At 39.7% G+C, this 19,852-nt stretch overlaps 1 protein-coding gene across 1 annotated transcript in view; it reads right to left on the bottom strand.

Annotated features, from left to right (window-relative positions):
• Positions 1 to 7,931: 7,931 nt before the first annotated feature.
• ATP6V1H (ATPase H+ transporting V1 subunit H) overlaps positions 7,932 to 19,852 on the bottom strand; it is a 49,777-nt gene continuing 37,856 nt past the window's right edge. The window contains exon 14 of the mRNA XM_040074923.2: positions 7,932 to 10,870. Within this exon, the coding sequence (XP_039930857.1) occupies positions 10,810 to 10,870 (61 nt within the window). The 3' untranslated portion in view covers positions 7,932 to 10,809. The remainder of the gene's footprint in view (positions 10,871 to 19,852) is intronic.

Here is a 19,852-nt window from a genome sequence, read left to right as displayed (position 1 = left end):
TTAACCTTAAAATTAACAAATAGTTTATTAACATACACTAAAAGAATAGAAAAAAAGAAAGTTGGAAAAAAAATTAAAACAGAAGGAAGCTTCAAAAACGCTCTTCCCTCCCCTTTCAAACTGTTTACTTTCTTACAAAACAACTTAAAGAGACAAAACTTGTAATTTTCAGTCAGTTTCACTATCTGACAATAGTCTTTCATTAATTCATTAGGGGAAGAGTATTTTCTAGAGTCATGGATCCTACTGACAACTTAGAACAGTTCTCTTGTGGGTTTTAAACTGTCACAAAAACAACAGCCCAGAGAAAACCTGCCTTTGTGACCCTCCCAGGAGCAGGTTCCCAAGCTGCTTACAGGTCATGGGTCTTAGACTTTTGCATACTGGGGTGTCACTTTTTAAAGATGAATAACTCCAAAGCAAAGGATTTTTTATTTCAAGGTACAGAGGTATCTTCTCATTTCTTCACTGCCGCAGGGGGCTTCTCATCTTTATCTCTGTTCAAGCATCTTATAGCATATTACTTAGTTCATCACAAACACCTTTGCTTAAATCTACACACAAATCTAAACAATCATCTCCCCAAATGCATATCTTTCCCATGATTTAAAGGAATGATCTAAATATAGAGTCATTTCCATGGCTCAAGTAAGAATAGAACAACCAACTCTTCAACCCTCTGTCCCAATAGTCTTTTCACTCTTGCTCTACTGACTTCATGCTGTTTTCTTTATGTTCACTCACTTTCTTACTCTCTCAGAGAAGGGCCAAGCTCTGGAAGCTTCATGTTGCCAGGAAAGGGTTAAATCTGCCCAGAGTCTTTGTCTCTCCCTCTGTAGCTTGTGGTGTTAGATGTTCAAGGCTGCGCTGGTGAGGGAGGAAGAACTCACAGAAACATCAGAGATCAGAGCACTCAGGCAGTCCGGAATCACAAAAAAAACCCAGGCAGGACCATAAATGCCTTCTCAGCCCACCCCTCTATGTAAATCAGGCCGGCCTCAGCCTGGTGCCCATAGCTCTTATCAGGGCCCGGCAGAGATCTCTCCCTGCTCCAGGGAAGTCCAAAGAAAGTAGTTGTTGTAAAGCAGCAACCTCTCCTTCCCCCCCTTCACCCAGGAGCCGATGGAATCCGGCCAGGACTCAGGCCAGCTCCCCCCCAAAAGGGGGGAGCAGCAGGCCCAGCTCGATGTTACCTGTCTCTCTCTGGCCAAAAGGAAGAAGAAAAAGGACCCACCTACAGGAAATTCACAGGGTTTTATATGGTACTTTCCAAAGTCGCAGCTAACAATTTCAGTGGTCAAAACAGATGCCAATATTCTAACTAATTCTCTGATAGGTCCCTGTCTCTTCCAAAGCAATTCCCAGGTCCTGACCTGGAGAATTATTCTACATTCTTCTATAACTAAAAAACCAAACTGTACTAACCCATGACAGTTTCCTTATTTGGAGTGGGACAGCACTGGAAGAAGCTGTCCGGAGAAGTTGTGGAGACTCCTCTGGTGATATTCTAAACCCACTTGGATGTGCTCCTATGTGACCTGCTTGGGACCTGATGGTCTTCAGAGGTCCCTTCCAACCCCTGCCATCCTGTGATTCTGTGATCCTTACCATAGTTTCAGTAGATCTGGAAGCAGGAGGGTTTAAAGCCAGAGGAACGGGTTTCTGGTCCAGCCTCCCAACAGGAAGAACAGGAGAAAGGATCAACACTTAAAATAAAGGGAGTTGATATTGCATTCTCTGAGAATGGGGACCCAAAACCAACAAGCCAGGCCTTGACTGATCTTTCATGAACTTCTCTTATAATCACAAGACAGTGCTCTGCTTCCACAAATTCTAGGATTCACAGTCCTTCAGGGACAGTGGTTAAACCCTAAGAAATATTAACGGAGAAGCAGGGAGAGGCTCTGACTTTGCTTCAGAGCCCTCCCATCTCCCAGTGCAAACCTCCTCCATTCCCTGCTGCACCATCACCTCCTGCACAGACACTTGCAAGAGCCTGAATCCTCTGGTTCAGGAGAGAGAGGTCCCTGCCAGGATCTGTCCAGGAAAACCAGAGTTAGCCTTTGAAAGGGATGAAATCAGGAATCACTTTTACGGTAGGGCAGTGCACCAGAGCAGCTAAACACAGGAGAACCCTCACTGGTGCCCTGCTCAAGCTGCCATAGCGGTCTGGGGAGAACGGGGTGACCAAGCAACGCCCTGCACTGCTCACGGCGTCTGCTAAAAGAGCTGGGCTCTCCTCATGAGAACCTTCTTGTTTAGTACAAACCAGGGACCTGCTGATGCCGTGCCTCAGGAGGGAGGCTACACAGCAAGTTAGCTGTGGAGCCTGCTCATTTCCCCTGGCGTAAACCCAGCTGTTTTCATAACAAATTGCATCAAAACACAGATTGCTTTTGTTTAACCGCTTTGGCTTATTACACATCCCGGGCTAAAACAGTGATGATTAAACAGCATTCCCAAGCAGTGCTTTAATTAAGCAGTATCACTAAGTTATTTATGCTACACAGGAGCTCCTGATAATGTTGCAACCTTTAGTTTTAATTTCTTTACTGCGAAGCTGTGCTGAGAAAAAGCACTTTCCTCCACTTTGGTCACCACTTAGTACTCACCAGATACTCATTTTCAAAAATGCTAGGAAAAGGGCATGCATTTCAGCTAAAGTAAAGTTTATTAGAAGCAAATTCCCAAATATTTAGAGAAGCTTTATGCAGATCCCGTTATAAGGGCCTTTCATGGCAATTATTGCATTCAAAAGACAGTAGCCAAAAGGTACTTTAAATGGACAGATCAGTTACTACCAGGTCTGGCAGCAGAGGTTCTTAAAGCTGAGAAAAGTCAACAAAACCATTAAGGCTTTTAGCCTTTGGTCATCAGTGAGAAGGCTCTCTGAAAGCAAACCAGAAATGATTACATACTTCAGGTATATAAGGCAACACTTTAATTTGTCCAAGACCAATATCACGAACAAAACCAGGATGTTGGGGCTTGGGACAAGTGAACTTACCAGAACAAGAATCCAGGTAGAAGCTAGAGGAAGCTGCCCATTTCCCTCTAGTACCCCCTTACAGAGCCCAAACCTCCCCATCACCTGGACCTGGATTATTGCCAAGGATCCTCCAGGCTATCTCCCTGCCACAACTCCACAGCCAGCCTACAGGGACACAGCAGAATCCTTTAGCTGCACAGACCCTTTGCTGCCAAGTATCTTTGACTGCACAACCCTCCCAGCTCCTCCTGCCCCCATTTGGTGAATGATGACCTCTCAGGCATGGCACAGATGTCAGCCTAAAGGCAGAAAGCCACGAGACTGTTATTGGCCCTTTGCGTAAAACTCAGCAGTATCATTTGATCAGGTCTGACTCTATTTCCCTCTCTTCACAGGCACTTCAGTAGGCAATAGCTTACCTACCACTTCACAAAATGACAAGTTTTATCTGCAATTTCTAACAGCACCACATAATAGAAAAAAAAGAATATAATCAACACTGAAAAATAGCAGCTTTAAAGGAAGTACTAAAAATTCTCACCCCTGGAAAAGCTGCATGAAGCTTTTTAGCCATAATTGCACCAGGAGAAAATACCACCTCTCTTGGCTTGCTTGGTGTTTGTGCTGCAGGGGGTCCAGGTTTTCCTGCAGACACGGTAGAGGAGAGAAAAATTAATTTTATTTTATATTGATAATACATTACCTAATTCTGTCAGGCTACTGAGTTCAGGGCACACAGATTAAATTTCAAGTATCTGTATGAACTGGCTTTTAAAATCTTTTTTAAATTTTAATTTGCCTTATTTGCCTACCACAAAAATTAAAAGCTGTAGTCTCACAGCCAGCAAGGGTTTCCATCCCCATTGTTCCAGAAAAAAACGTCCCTGTCTCCTCAAAATACAAACTTAGAATTCCAAATTTTCATAAAATGTGCCAGAGATTAGTAGCAGAAAGAAAGGCTAGAGAAGACCAGAGGTCATCCCTGCACAAGAGATGGAAGTCCTCAGTTGTGTACAGTTGTTTTGCATGCAATGAACCAACTAACAGGAAATTCGGACTGTGCATTGAGAGCAGAGGCACAGGATGGAGAACAGAAGATGAAAAAGCAGGTCAGTGGTTTGATGGAATGATCCACCACTTGTCCTCCATGCTGACTTACAACATCACAGGAGTCCATAGATGTTATCAATTACTATAGAGGATTAGGAAACAAAGATCATAAAAGGAAGATTCCAGAAATTACCAAAATTCCTTTCATCTCCACAAAGGGCACGGAGGCATGACAGGACAAACAGACTAATACAAAGAAGTTACAGTGCCTAGTCCCTGCAGTCATGAAGTTCAGCCCAGGTTAAAGGCTCTTCAGATAAGAAAGTTGGAGCTTCCATAGACATAAAATCTATGAAGCTTAATGTATTCTCTTGAAAGAAAAATTTCATCCCATTCCAGATTTCTTAGAAGAAAAAAAAAAAAAAAAATCATCACAGCACATATGAAGTCAGAGGTGATAAAATTCAGGACATTCAATGTCTCTAAGTGAGAAAAAAAGAAGAAGAAAAAAAAAAAAAAAAAAGGCTTGCCAGATTAAGAGCAATATGATAAAAATCTTGTCTATTTTTTAGAAATAGTATTTGATAGAATTTGAACTAGAATATATACAAAAAAACCAAGTAAAATACAACAAGATAGAAGAGGTATAAATAGTCTTTTCTTACCAGAGGAAAGTAACTATGTTTTTCTAAAACATTTCCCTTATTCTAGGTCTCATCCATCACCTGCTTGACATAGCAACAAAATATATTTAAATTGGGAAAGTCTAAAAGAAATAAGGATATAATATAGAAAGAACTAGATTACAACTAAGAACTGAAAATTTGAGGTGTGACATTCAGACAAACAACACAAGGTACAATTTATGCACTTCCCGTAATAGGACTTCACCGAAGACACCCCAGATGGATTTTAGTCTTTCACCAGTGATCTTCTGCCCAGACCCTTGGATAGAAAAGCTCCTTTCAAGTGCACCAGCTGAGGAAGCCAGATAAAGTGATTCCTTCTAAATGCATTGTAATCTTTGCAAATCTCAAAGATTGAGATAGCCTGTGATCTTCTAGCAGAAAAAAAGAAAATAAAAACTGTTGCCAGGATGTCCACACTGACAGACTCATAATCCAAAGCTGCATTTTAGCCACCTACACCCAACAGAACAGGCTTGTTTTGCACTCCTCCTTACCACATGAAAATTGCCTAGAGAATGATGACCTTTAAGTCCATAATTTATCGTGTTTTCTTCCTATAAAATAGTCTGATACTGTAGCAGTTCTGTGATTTCCAAATCAATAGGGTTTCGCTGTCACTGCTGCAACCAGCTGTCCAGTTTCTTTGCCCACTCTTGGCAGAGCTGGATACGTGCAGCCTTTTTAAAACAGTTAATGAATGACACTGAAAAAGTTATTTGCAACTTGACAGTTTGTCTCTGCACAGAATCCAGCCATGGAAAACTGAAGAGCTTTGGGAAAATTATATTATGAATATACACAGAAGGGCACCAAAGATGGCTCTTGAAAATCTTATTTCTTATTTTTCCCCTTTTGCAGATTTAGTTTTCAAACAGAGGGAAAAAATTGTGAACTTCTGGAAAAATCTGTGAGATTATCAAATGTGTGTGTGTGTGTATATATATATATATATATATATATACACACACACACACACACACATATATATATATGCACACACAGCTTTCTGTCCACTTTTATATGAAGAGGAATTTTTTTCCTTTTCCCAGTTTTGCCTCAAATTAAAACTACTTTCCCATAGTACAGAAGTTATCTTGGACATTACCAAGAAAGAGAAACAGAAACAAAACACGGCAAAACAGTCATGATTCCTTTTTTTTTTTCTTTTTTTTTTTTTTTAAATAGACTCCTTAGTATATAGAAATTTATGTTAAAAACAGCAGTAAAGCCAAGGGGCAGGCCATAAAAAATATTCTTAAACAAAGGATACTGGCAGTTGTCAGCAAAACTTATGTTCAGCAATGTCTCATGCATCTCAGAACCAGCTGTGCCAATGAAATACCTTGCACACCCCACGGTAATGAGAGTTCTGAGGTAACTCCCTAAATGCAGCACCTAACATTTGCAGGACAGGTTGCTGCTTTCTGTGGCATTCAAATGATGATCCCCTTGGCCATTTTGCTGAAGAGCAGTTCAGATTTTTTTAATAATCATTTTGGAGTCTAAGAGGAAGCAAACACAATTGATAACATACCTGGTCATGATGAGAGCACTCTTCTCAGCTCTGACAACATATGGCTCTAAAAGGAAAACTAACTATTCTGCAGAAGCTGCCAAATGGAAAAACAAAAGCTTTTGTATGGAGATGAGTCAACCAATTTCCCTCTGAGTCCTTGTCACTTGCTGCACTAAAACCCACATGTCATAATCCTGAAAAAGTATAGACCCAGCAGCTCTAAGTATTAGAAATTAGTGACCATCTTTGTTCACACAGGTGCACAAAGGTATCTTTGAAGCTCAGATGAGGTACTAAATGAGATACTAAAAAGAGGTCCGAGGTAGCATGGTACACTCAGCACCGGGGCAACTCATCCCCTGCTCAGCCCCTTTGTTTCTAGAGTATCTCACACTGGCCAACAGCAAAATCAGGCCTCCTCTTCACCTGACTGCAGGCCTTAAGATCTCAACCAGCTTGTGGGAATAATAAACATTCAGTAAACACATGATTAAAGACATTTTCCTGCCTTATGTTCTAGGTGTCAGTACTGCATCATGTATCCCTCCTACATAGAATTGTTACAGGTTTAAACTCTTATCACAGTTGCTAGGTCCTGAAAACTTACTCAAATTTACTTGCCCTTTGGATTTCAGACCAAAACCAAAGTACAAAGAAAGTCATTTTATCAGAAAAAGAAATCTCTAATGCAAAACCTAAAAATCAGTTTACACAAAGATTTCAAAGGCTCTGTTACTTTAATTAAACTCCAGGAAAATTAAAGGAAAACTAAACTCCATTTATCATTGGATGAAACATGGGAGTGAAATCAAAAGTTAGGAAAATGGTGAATTTCAGAAAGAGAAGATTGATTACCCTAATTTGCAGGACGGGGACTGTATCTCCTCGCTTTAGGAGCAAGTTAGTCATTTGGTCCTTGGCAGCCCATCTCCAGCCGTCTCTAAATCTTCATGTCACCAGAGGGAACAAAGAGAGCTGCTGGCACACATTTCTCTTCCTGACACTGAGCTCTACCCACACTGTCATCACACAGCCTCGAAGCACCCAATCTGCCACCATGGCATCTGCCTGCCTGCACCATGCCAGATTTTGGGGGAAAGAGGCTGAGCAAGTAAAGTGAGTAATCCAAACAGGTGAATAGCAAAAACAATGCCTGGTAGCAAAAGCTAAGCTTGTGATCCATAAAAACAGATTCAGTAGAAAGTTTTATTAATTAATTAGTTAAAATTCAACAAAAACTTTTGGTTGATTTTTCTGATTCCAAAGGTTAAAACCTCAACACCTCTGCCCTTTTCTCTCTTGGGACCACAGATGAAGGCTTTGCACTGCCAACAAGTATGGGCCAGCCATGGGATGGGAGACGAAGAACCCACATCTGGAAACTGCTCAGCAGCTCCCTGCATGCCAAGATTCCCCAGGACCTGTAGGACACTACGAGCAGTCTGGCTCCTGCAGAAATCTCAGCTCTGGCAACTTCAGTGCAAATTACTGGCTGCACAGCAAAGCCCTCCATAATACCCTCCCCTGCAGTTTTCCAGGCTTCTTAAGGTACAATTGTTGGCAGGAACTCATTCAGATCCAACCTCTAAGCCACCTGAACGTTACCATCAGCAGCTGGAGATCTCAGAGCTTGCAGGCTTTCAGGTTTCACAGGCACCAGGGCATCAATAACATACAGGGATGTAAGTGAAACTTCAGAACCATTTCTTTAATTAGAAAGCAGTTGGACACAAGGTAGCAACTAAATGTCAGAGAATGCCAGGTATCACACAGCTTAGAAACACACCACATGATGAAGAATTAAATTATGCACAGGATAATACTAGCAAAGCAGGAGAGGAGAATTTATTTGTATAATACATGAAAATAATACCCAGATGTTTCAGGTCAACCCCTGTAAGCAATTTTGTTTCACATTATGAGTACCTTGGTTATTTCTAGTTTCTCCAGAAACTGAAGAGGTTTCCAGTGGTAGTACTCATCACATTTACTCCTAAAATTCAACCCCAGAACTCCTTACCCAGCAGTGCTTTAGTGTTGCCTTTGGAAAAGGAAATAACACACTTGGTTTTGAAGGTGGGGAAATACTCCTTTCCCATGAATGCCATGTCACAGTTCTTGGACCCAAGATCACGGCTGTAACCACAGGACCAATCTTTTATAGCAGTCTTAGGTGCTGCTTACATTGACAAGCGTGACATGAAAAGCTGATTTGTAGAGCAAGACACTTGGTGCTAATTCAGCATTCTCTCCACACACATTTCTAAAGGCCATACTTCGAACAAAATCTTAAATGGTCCCATAGAACCGGAACACGGAGTCAATACACACAGGACATACAGCATGACATACATCATGCAGGACTGTACATCCTGAGCTCCAGCTTTATTGGAGAAGAACCCCATTCATGGGCTGACACCACCATGCAATGTAAAGTGAAGTGTGAAATGCAGGGAGGACTCAGAGATTCATTTCAAGAGCATTCAACTGACCCAAGATAAGAATGGCAGTGTAGGTGCACTCCGTTCTCCCAACTGCTTCCCACACCACCAGTATCCCCCAGCACTGTGGGAATCTGCACAGCTGAATTAAGATCTACTCAGATAAACTGACTTTAGTTGGAGTGAGGGTTAATTCCTTTCAGGCTTCAGCATCTATCCTTGTGATACTGACTGCAATATCAAAGCCTTCACCTTCTATATGCAAAAGTAAGCAATAGCCATTGAGCTACTGTCCTAAGTTACAATGTAAGATGCGCCCAAAGTATGTATTCTATCACCATCTATGTGAGCTGTTGAAACTAGGCTGGGCAGTGATTCCCGTGTCCCCTCCCTCCAGACTAGCTTCTGTTAATGGCCCATCAATGCCCTGCTGCATGACTCAGAGATAACTCCCTCCAGGAGCTGTCTCTGTTTAATGGGCAATCAAGGACCCATTGGAAATGGTTATCAGCCCATTGTGAGATGCACCGCCCAGGGGGAGGAGCCAAGTATTCCCACCTGGATATAATCTGGCATCTGGGACAGCACAGGCAGCCTTACCCACTGGATTCCCAGAGGACAAGAGCTACCAGACCTTTCTGCAAGAACACTGCTTCAACAAGACCACTTCATCTGGACTGCTACCACCGCAGTTTCAGGTTGTATTCTGACTGTCTGTGATCTTTTGTACTAGTGCATGTGTTTCATTTTATTTTATTTTACCTTTTTTTCTCTCCTATTAAATTGTTTTTTCTGACTTAAGAGTCTCTCGCTGGTTTTGCCTTCAAGCCAGCACAGCTACACAATCCAATTTTAATTAAGCAGACCAAGAAATCATCAACCTGTAGTCCTCTAACTCTCTTCTCTCTCCCTTGCAACAGTGGTCCATTTTTAATTACACATGATGAAAATGCAGAGTGGATAAGGAAAGTTTTCCCAAATAGTCTTTTCATTTGATGACAGGGTACTCTAAGCTTCCTCAGAGACTTGTACCTCAAATGACTACTGACAAGATTAAGGATTGAGTTATGTTCATTTTTTGGATTTTTTTAAATTCTAATAATGAATCACAAGAATATTAACTGCTTGGTGTTGCAAGTGCCTGGAGCCAAGCTTCTATCTATGCAACAAAACTGTTTTCATATGCCAAGCCAAGATCATCTTAAATTTATTGATTACATATTTTATACTGTCAGAAGCTACAAAACACAGAAAATATTGATAGCCAAATTATGTGGCTTAATATAAAATAAATACAAATGATTTTAGAATGATTCCAGAACTCTAACATTTACAAGTATTTTCAATAACCAAAAACTCCATGAAATTACAGGTTTGACAGTTCGTGCACATTTAAAAGAAAAAAAAAAACACCTTCAACTTGATCTCTGATCGACAGTCTTAACCACTGGTGTTATACAGCTGGACTAAAAACCTTGAGGGTATGTTTTCACTGATGGAGGAGGGCTCATTTTCTTTCCTTCTTCTCATTTCCAGATTTTTAAATGCAGTTTCTAACAAGAGAATTACCCCACCTCCCCCCAAAAAACCCACCCATACATTTGCTTTTATATACAATTTTAACACTATTTTGAGACTTGGTATATATTTTATTACTGATAACCAATATTTCTTTGGCTATTGCACTTTCTGTGAAACACTAAGTCAAAACTTTACTAATCCGTCTGAGACAAAAGGAGATAACTTGCTCATCTTGGAAAGTGACAACACTGATAACCCACTAAAAAAGAGAACAATTTTTCTAGGCTAATTATAAGATCCATTAAGGAACAGATATCCTTTAATAATAGTCTTTATTATGAGAATAAATACTTAAAACAAATGCAATATATTAGCCACATTTCTTCATATACATTCAGAATAGAACAAGAAGCTAATAGGCATAATCAGCAGAACTAGTTGAACAAACAAATTTTTAGTAAGCCAACAACACTAGAGGAAAGTTGGAATGTTTATTAACCTGCAGCAGACAAAGAGCATGTGATTTCAGTATTTCCTTTATATTCATTTTAAGACAAACACACTGTAGTTGTAAGCACAAACTGCATGAACTGACGGAAGTGTTTAGCTCCGTGCGGTGGCCGTTTGAGGTTGTTCTGACTGCAACTGCTTCCCAAGGTATTCCCTGAAATACAACAAAAAATTAGATTGAGAAATGTTCTGGATAGTGGGGAGTGCAATAGTGGTGGGAATCATGAAGCTGATAAAGAAGAAAAAGCTTTAAGTTCAGAATTAATCCTTCAAATAATGTCTACTGTCAACAGTCAACTGGATTAACAAGAGCACCTGAGCTTTAGATAATCATCATCTGCCATATGAAAATAAAGTAAATCAAACATCAACAAAGCTGTCTAGAAAAGGATGGAGCCCAATGGGAACATTTAGAAGCCCTGACAACTGACACAGAACACCCATGAAGCAGCTAAATTTTGCTTGTTGAATATGTATTTTAGAAGCTGTGGCAAAACATTTAAAAGTATCCCTTCCCACAACCCAGCTGCAGGGGTACAAGTAACACAAAGGACATACTGGCAATACAACCCATAGGCAAGGAAAACAGACACTAACTCAATATTCAAGTTGAGAAAAAGAAAAGATAATCAATCCAGGCCCATTGTATACCAACATTTTCTTTAAAGTGCTTTCCACACCTGAACTTCGAAGGACACTAGGCCACTTATTTTCTATCTCTCCTCTCAACACTGGAACGTCTCCCAGACTACCAGCACTTGCCCTGAGCAATTTCCTAAATTCCACGGAAAAATACTGCACAGTTCTTCTGAATGTTACAATCCTTCACTCTCTCATGAAAGCAGATCAACACTTCACAAAAAAGAACCACAAAAAAGCTGAAAGCGGTCTTTAATAATAGTACCTGGGTTGCTGCTTGTCACAGAAAATACAATAATTGTACCACTGTATCAAGTGAAAGAGAGGTTTCAGGACTCGTGAAACGTAGGCGTTCTTTTTCTACTGCTGATCATACACTTAGCACTGTGCTTTCTCACTACACAAATATTTCAGCCTACACAGGTTAAGCACTAGAAGCATCTCAGAGGGATGATGCTCAGAAAGAAGTCTCAAAAAAACCCCACCTAACTCAAGAGTATGTGCTTTTCCTTTATTAAAAAAATAAATTTAAAAGAGCAAGCTTTTTTGCACATTTAAAAAACTAGTTTTCAGCTAATTGTGCTGCTGAACAGTTATTCTTTATGCAATTCTTACTGCACAATGAAGATTAGCACCTCAATTTCACCACCCAACACCACTTTTCTCAGTTTTAACATTAAGCATCCAGAAAAGCAAAAGTTCCTATAAAATGTTAACTTCAAACACCACTAGCAAAGAAAATAACACATAATTTGTATGCTGAAGCATATGTTATGATTTAGCACCTTCATTTACAGCTTCATCAGGTGTTGCTGTAAAATCACAGTATTTTAAGGCTTGGGCTCCACTCAATAGATACAGCTCTTGCTAATAACAGGCAGATTATCACCCTCAAAGTAGAGGCTCCTGCTGACAAAGAAGGAAATGAGCTGCTCTCTTGTGGTTTTGCAGGACTCAAAACTGTACCATCAAAACAAAATTTGACAGTCATCCAAAACACAGCAATCAACTGTGGAAGAGCTTCCACACTCACCAAACCTCTTTCTGCTCCTTGATTTTGGCTGTCTTTTTTTTTTTTCTTTCATTTGTTTCACGCCTATATGCATGTACTGACTCGTATTTCTTCTCTGACATCCAGCCTTGGAAGCAGCTGACACTTGCTGCATACCTGGCTCTGCTCATCATATTACAAGCCCACATTATTTATTCTTAAAGCACAGATGAACCATATTGAATGTGAAATTCCCATACTATTACTTCGAAGTAGGAAAATCAATCAAGCTAATAATCCATAACACTACAACTATGGCAAAGCTTACATTCTTTCAGATGCCTGACACCAAGGCTTTCTAAAAATGCCACCAGAGTGCAGTGCAGTCAGCAAAAATCTCCAAGGCAGCAGAACAGTAGCACATTTGGTAGGTACTTAGTGCCTTCACAGACATTCAACTTCTACAGTAGGTAGAACAGAATCCTCCCTACAAAACCTTTTGAAGGTGTGAGGTTTAAGTCCAGGGTCAAGGAAAAGCTCTTATCCCATTTCCACATACTGAACGAGTACCTCCAGGTACAACTCTACATTGTCATGATGCAAACCCAAGTGAAAATTGCATTGTGCTCCTACCCCATCACCACTTTAGCCACCACCAAGAGCCATGAAAATGCAAAAACGTTGCATCACAAGCTGTTAGAAAGATCACTTAATTTTCTGTTTGGTTATCACTTCCGTTTGAGGATCACTGGTTAACCCAGGACAAGTTATTGCTCGGTCTAGATTAGATGAACATGGAATCATAGAATGGTTTGGGTTGGAAGGGAACTCTAAAGATTATCTGGTTCCAAACCTGCTGCCATGGGCAGGGACACCTTCCCCTAGACCAGGTTGCTGAGAACCCCCTCCAATCTGCCCTTGAATTCTCCACAGGATGGGGCATCCATAGATTCTCTGGGAAACCTCTTCCAGTGTCTCACCACCCTGACAGGAATTAATTTATTTCTGCTATCTAATCTAAATCAGCCCTGTTATATTTTACAGCCATCACCCCTTGGCCTTGTGAGAAGGCCCGCTCTAGCCTTCCTGTAGGTCTCCTTTAGGTCCTGTATAGGTGCTCCAACATCTCCCCAGAGCCTTCTCTTGTCCAGCTTAACAACCCCAGCTCAGAGGCTTTCCTCAAAGGGCAGGTGTTTCAAGTCTCTAAATCATCTTCATAGCTCTCCTCCGGATCTACTCCAAAATGTTAAGTAGGACCCTGTTCTCCCTCCGCTAAAACACATATTAAAAGAGTAAGAAGATGAAAATATATTTTATAAATATTGCTATTTCAACACATTAGGAGGTTAAGAACCACTGTAAGCTCCAAACTTCCCTTAGAATTTGGACATAAATGTCCATCCCCACGCTATTACAAATAAGGGTCTAAGACTTTATCCTGTATTGATACTTAATTAAATATTCAGAGAAAAACTGGGATTTTAAAATTTCTATTTACCTCATAAAATTAGTCACCTGTAAGAATGGAAGCATTCAACGCATTACACTGTAAGAGCATGTATGATGAAAGGATGGATCTTGCCATAAGATAACAATTCAGTTTAAAAAATATTCAAAATAGCATCTGAGATTTGTGATGCACACTACAATGGAAAGTAATGAGGTAGGTATTAGACTTACTGGGTTTTTTAATTGCAAGCTATAAGCCCATGAATTAGACCACTACAAGATACTTTGAACCATTTGCCTCACAATGTAACAGAAAGGCCTTTATAAAAAGGTTGGATTTAGCCATCTTCTCACTTCCTTCATCATAAAACCACCCTTATTAAAAGCAGATGAAGCTAGTGCAAACAAGTTTGCATTTACAGATAGCATTCAAACATGAGACAACTGATTCAGTATAGATTTACAAGAACAAAAAAATATTACCTCTGCATTGCAGAAAAGCTCCAAACATGCAATTGTGGTACATCACTTTTGAAACTACCTATAAAATCTTCCATTTCTCCATTAAAGCTCAGATCAACAAGACTTGAAACATCATACATTTTCACTTCCCTGGTCACCCAAAAGTCTGATGGTGAAATATAAATTTCCATTTGCAAATTAATCTTTTCATTCTTACTAGAATAACCAAGTGACATTCCTCTCACAGTAGAAACTCCCCCTTTTTCTGGCCTCTTTTTGTACACACATTTTCTGGTGTTCCCAAAGTGCTTTTTCCAAGAAGAAAAGAAAGCTTAGAGGTGAATACATGAATTCATTTTATCTCAAATTCTTATTCTAATTTGTTTCTTCATTTTAATTTAATCAGCTTTTGTTCCTCTGAGAAGAGAAACAAAAGAAACAAAGACACCATGAAGCAGAGATATACTTAAATGTCATAATTGAAACAAATACTTAAAGTTTATTTAGGAAAAGGCACATAGAACAGATCCAACATATAAGCCTCTAAATTCAGTCAACTGTAAACTGGCACAAGACACTACCTACAAATTTTATACTAATATATACCATATACTACAAGATCATTGTCAACAACAAACAATCTGTAATAGAAGGGAAAGTTTTAAGACACATACAACAGTTCCCTAGAGGCCATATGTTAAAAAGAAACAAGCCTTGAAGTTTAAGTAGTGCTGCTTTCAGTGTTATACTCCAAATTCCAGCGCGGTCAGATTTACCTGTCCTTTAAAGAACACTGAAAATTAATAGGCAAAGGAAGAAAAGTAGATGAAGCACAGAATAAAGGCAGGGTGAATTTTTCATATTTTCTCTTTTCTAACATTTAACTCTTGCATCCTGGTTATTAAAGAAGTAAGTTATCAAACATATTTGACAGCCTTGAATAGCTGCAATCTCTTGCTAGGTTTAGGAGACTGAGGTTCCCCAAGAGACAGAATGCCTTTCTTTGACAAAAACCAAAATAAAAATATTGATTTTCTTTTTCTCTATCTAAGCATAAGCCTAGAGTTCCATACTTTTGAAAACATAATTGAAAAGCTAGTTTTAAAGAAAGCCTGCCACTTGACTCAACACACCCAAAAGACATTGCCAACATACACTGTTTACAGACATATCATAAAGACATGACAAACAGTTAAACAAGGTCACAGGACAGGCAGCAGATAGAATAGTTTGAAAAAATTGATCAGTTTTGCCAGCCTTATGTTGCACATCTGCTAGAGGTCTAGTAATCTGGAGAGAAGTTATTAGACTAGAAAGAGACGGGCCAGTTTTACTAATTCATTGTGGCTTTACAAATAGGTATTTGAATTACACCATTGATGAATTCCCAATTCTAAGCAGGCCAAACTAACCCTTGAAAACGTTGTCTTGTGTCACACTCCACAGATTAACCATCACTGGAATCTCTGAGCAGTACACATGAAGTGACAACACCACAACAAGGTTGCAACCATCTGTCTAGTCTCCATCTAATCCAATGTGAGACAAAGCTGGAACATCCACTCTCTAACCCATTCCAGCTGTGTAGGCCTGTCTTTCTCAGGAGGCACTCAGGGTATTCTGGTGAGACAGGACTTTTTAACCCTCAAGTGAATTGCAGTGAATTGATTTCCACAAATAAGGTCCCTTGAACGTGGTTACTGCAGTGCCACATTGACACTGGGAGTGGCTGGGAGAAAGGCAACTGGAGCTCCGCAGGGGCCAGCACAGGTGCAATTGCATCCCCTCTGAGCCACAGTCACAGAAGCCAGGAAAGAAAATAAAGAAGCCAGGCACAAATCAAACCTGGAGCGATGTTAATATTTGGTTCCTGAAATGTAATATTAACATGTCTTACTGCTGGATCCGAAGTTATAATGCTGCACGTTTTTATGTATCTTCTCTATATATAATACAGAAAAAAAATACATACACATATTATGTGCTCCTCATTAGCATGTTCTATCAGAAAGAGAACAGTCATGAAAGTAGTAAAGTAAAAAACAAAGAGACATCTTCCTAGAGTTGGGCTGGGGAAGACTGCCACCACTGGAGAACTGCTGATCTCTTCTGTCATTTGTTTACTGAACACAATTTTCTTCTTTGACTCAGTGGATTTATGCAATATTAAATATTCCAATTTATAAATGGTATTAAAGAATATAAAATATGTGTCTATTACATCAATGCCTACATGAATAGTTTTGAAGGTAAGTCATCACAAACTAACAACAAAAGCAAAGAAACAAGTGTACACAACAGAATCAAAGCCAGTTTGACCAAACAGTTTGGGCCTCCAACACATGAAACTGAAAATATTTATAAATTATCTTTTTCAGTGGAACCATGGTGATTTTCACTATGTATCTCCTTGACCTATAAATGTTGCTGTAGATCTCAAGAAAGAAAAGATACTGCAAACATCTCTGCAATTCTCAATACTTAGTTTAACAGACTCTACTTCATACAAACAACTAGAACAAAAGCCGACTGTTAAGATAAATAAAATCTAGGACATTCTTTCCATATAATTATTCACAGTAAAGAGATCCACAACATTCTGATGTGCACATAAAAACTAAACAGTCTGAATGGTTGTACAGAAGAATTATGAACATTATACATGAGAGGTGCTTTGTGTTTCCAAATGGAGACGTCTTCAGCTGTATGCAGTAACAGACAATCTCAAAATTATCTTGTGATTACTGAAAACATTACTCATAGCATGGTTTAAGGCCCTCCTTAAGACGTGAAATGCAGCACTAACATGAGTCTTCAAACAGACACTACAAGAACCTCCTTTCCTCTCAGCAGTTTCTCCAGTTTTGTCCAATCTTTGAAAGAGTTATTCTAGACTTCCAGTTCACAACTTCACATACAAGCTATGAAGAAACAGCAGATCAATTAGCTCTTATAATAAAGCTATTACTTAAGCAATTGATTTTAAAAGAAAATAAACTGTGAAATTCAATTCAATATGTGCCTTTCTATTAGGGAGACAAAGCCATTTTTCACTTATAAGATGCAATATGAGCTAACACGCAGAGCCATTCTGTAAAATTTAAAAAAACACTTGACTAAACCTTGCAATGTGGTTTGAAAACAGTTTTATATTTAATCAGAAGATTTAGTTATCACAAAGAATTTAGTTGCTTACAACACTTACGAGATTTTTATGTAAGAATGATCAACATCAATAGTGTTTAACTGAATTTTCCTATCAGGAAATCAAATTTTTAAAGAACACTAATCAGAAGTAAATTATCAAAAAGTTACTTCTTTGGTGATATGTTTTTTCTTTGAAAAAAGAAAATGTAAACTGAGCAGAATGTCTTTTATTTTCCATGCTAACACGAGCTCTAGAAATATTAAAACGTGTTTCTGCAAAGAGTACAGATCTCATGACAGAAAATATGAGCACAGTGTGAATCCCAGAGCACATATGCCAAATAAAAAACAGCCTCTACACCTACATGGAATGAAGTTTTACAAGAATACACATTTATGTGCAAATAAAAAGATGGAACACTCCACTAGATAGCAAGTGTGCCTGTAATTAATTGGATTTTTGCCTAACTTGTCTCATTCTAGTTAAGAACTGTTCTCTTTAAAAAGATTAATTTTCATCAGTCACTGTCTTCTCAAACTTTTCATTTCTTTAACTTCTGTTAACTACTGAAAGGGAATTGTAGCGATAATGAAGGCTAAGAACCAGGAGAAATAAATATAGTGGAAGTCCTTATCCAGTAGGGTATTCTTTCCTAGATTTAAGCTTACTACTCTAGTAAGCATTCCACACCTTAGTGTTGGGATGGGGGAAAAGTAAGGAGTGAGGGTGGATGCAAACTTCACAGCTGCCAGTTAACTACAACTACACTCCGGACTTCTCACTCCCAAATGCAGGTATTGTACAGAAGCTATCTATAGAGTAACAGTTTCTAAATATAGCATATTGCAAATCCTAGGCAGTTTCAGATTTTTTACTGTCTCCCTGTAGAATTACTCATTTTAAAAGATGGAGAGCAAATAATTTTGTCTGGGCTGTGCATTTAGAAAATCATGTATGAACTTGTTCCGTATTCAAAGCTTGTCCAATTTGTTGATTCATTCAGCATGCCCTTTATGAATTCCACTTCCATACCACACTTGATCATGCTTAAGTGATACATCCTAACTCCCACTGTTCAGCTCCTGCCAGCATACTCATACTCTTCATGTTGGTATCAAGAAAGAGGTCAGGAGCCCCACGCCCGAGCAGGTGAATATCTGAGAGGAGCCTGTGCTAGAGCAGGGTCCTGACAAGGATCTGCAGATCCATGGAGAGAGAAGTCCATACCAGAGCAGGTTTCCTGGTAGGACTTGTGACCCTGTGGAGGGACACATGCTGGAGCAGCCTGTCCTTGAAGGACTGCACCCCCACTGCAGTAGTTTGGGAGGGCTGTTGCCCACGGGATGGACTCATATTGGAGAAGTTCATGGAGAACTATCTCCCATGGCAGGGACCCCATTATGGAACAGGGGAAGTATTCCTCTCCATAACCAGCAGGAGAAAACACTGTGTGATGAACTGGCCACTATCCCCATTCTATCTCCTCCCAGCAGTATGGGAGGAGGTAGAGCTGGGAAGGAGGGAGGGGTGGAGACAAGGTGTTTTTAAGGTCTTATTTACTTCTCACTGTCCTGCTCTGGTTTTGTTATTAATAAATTCAATGAATTATTTCTAATTCAAGCCAGTTTTGCCTGTGGCAGTATTTGGTGAGTGATATCTCCCGGTCCTTATCCCAGCTCGGGAATCCTTCATTGTATTTTCTCTCTCCTGTCCAGCCGTGAAGGGGAGCGATACAGCAGCTTTGGTGGGTGCATGCACCCAAGGTCAACCCACTACACCGGTTCTTACTATCAGCATGGGGTGCCATGACTAACACAATTCAAGTCAGACTGAAACTCAGGATTAATTCTCATGTATAGGCAGTAAGTGATACTAAAAAGATAATTTTGCTCCTCGCTTCATCAAGTTCATGATCATTTAACATGCAAATATAACTGGAATATTTCAATTGAACTTATCTCATCTGAAGAAAAGCTGACAGCAGTTATTGCTTTTGCCAACATAGCTTCACCATTTAAGAGAATGCCTGACAGATTTCCCCCCATTAATCCCTGACTTAAAAACCCCTAAGGGAAAGCCAGTTGAGCAGCCTGTAATGAACTACTCAAATTACTTAGGAGTTAATCGTCTCGAAGTTGAGCTAACAGTCAAATGATACAGCTGTGTTTTAGGCCGAATGCTACTTCAGCTGCCCCGTGGCAGTCCCTCGATTCAAGTACCACAAGTTTTCCTTACTCTGCTGGCTTCAGGCACAGCACTTGCACCAAGCCTCGTTGTGGCAGACCAAAGCTTTATTTTCTAATTCTTCCTTCAGTTAGCCTTCAGGAAAATCCTGACTACCTCTGTCACACGTGTCACAGACACTAATGCCAAATTGTTCTGTGCCAGTTAAACTCAAGGGAAAAAAACCACAATTGATTTGAATGAAATAACTGTAATTCCAGAAT

The sequence above is a fragment of the Hirundo rustica genome, chromosome 1 (genome assembly GCF_015227805.2).
Source record: "Hirundo rustica isolate bHirRus1 chromosome 1, bHirRus1.pri.v3, whole genome shotgun sequence".
NCBI classification, from domain to species: domain Eukaryota; kingdom Metazoa; phylum Chordata; class Aves; order Passeriformes; family Hirundinidae; genus Hirundo; species Hirundo rustica.
Note: the sequence above shows the minus strand (reverse complement) of the source record. Positions and strands in the feature narration are given on the sequence as shown.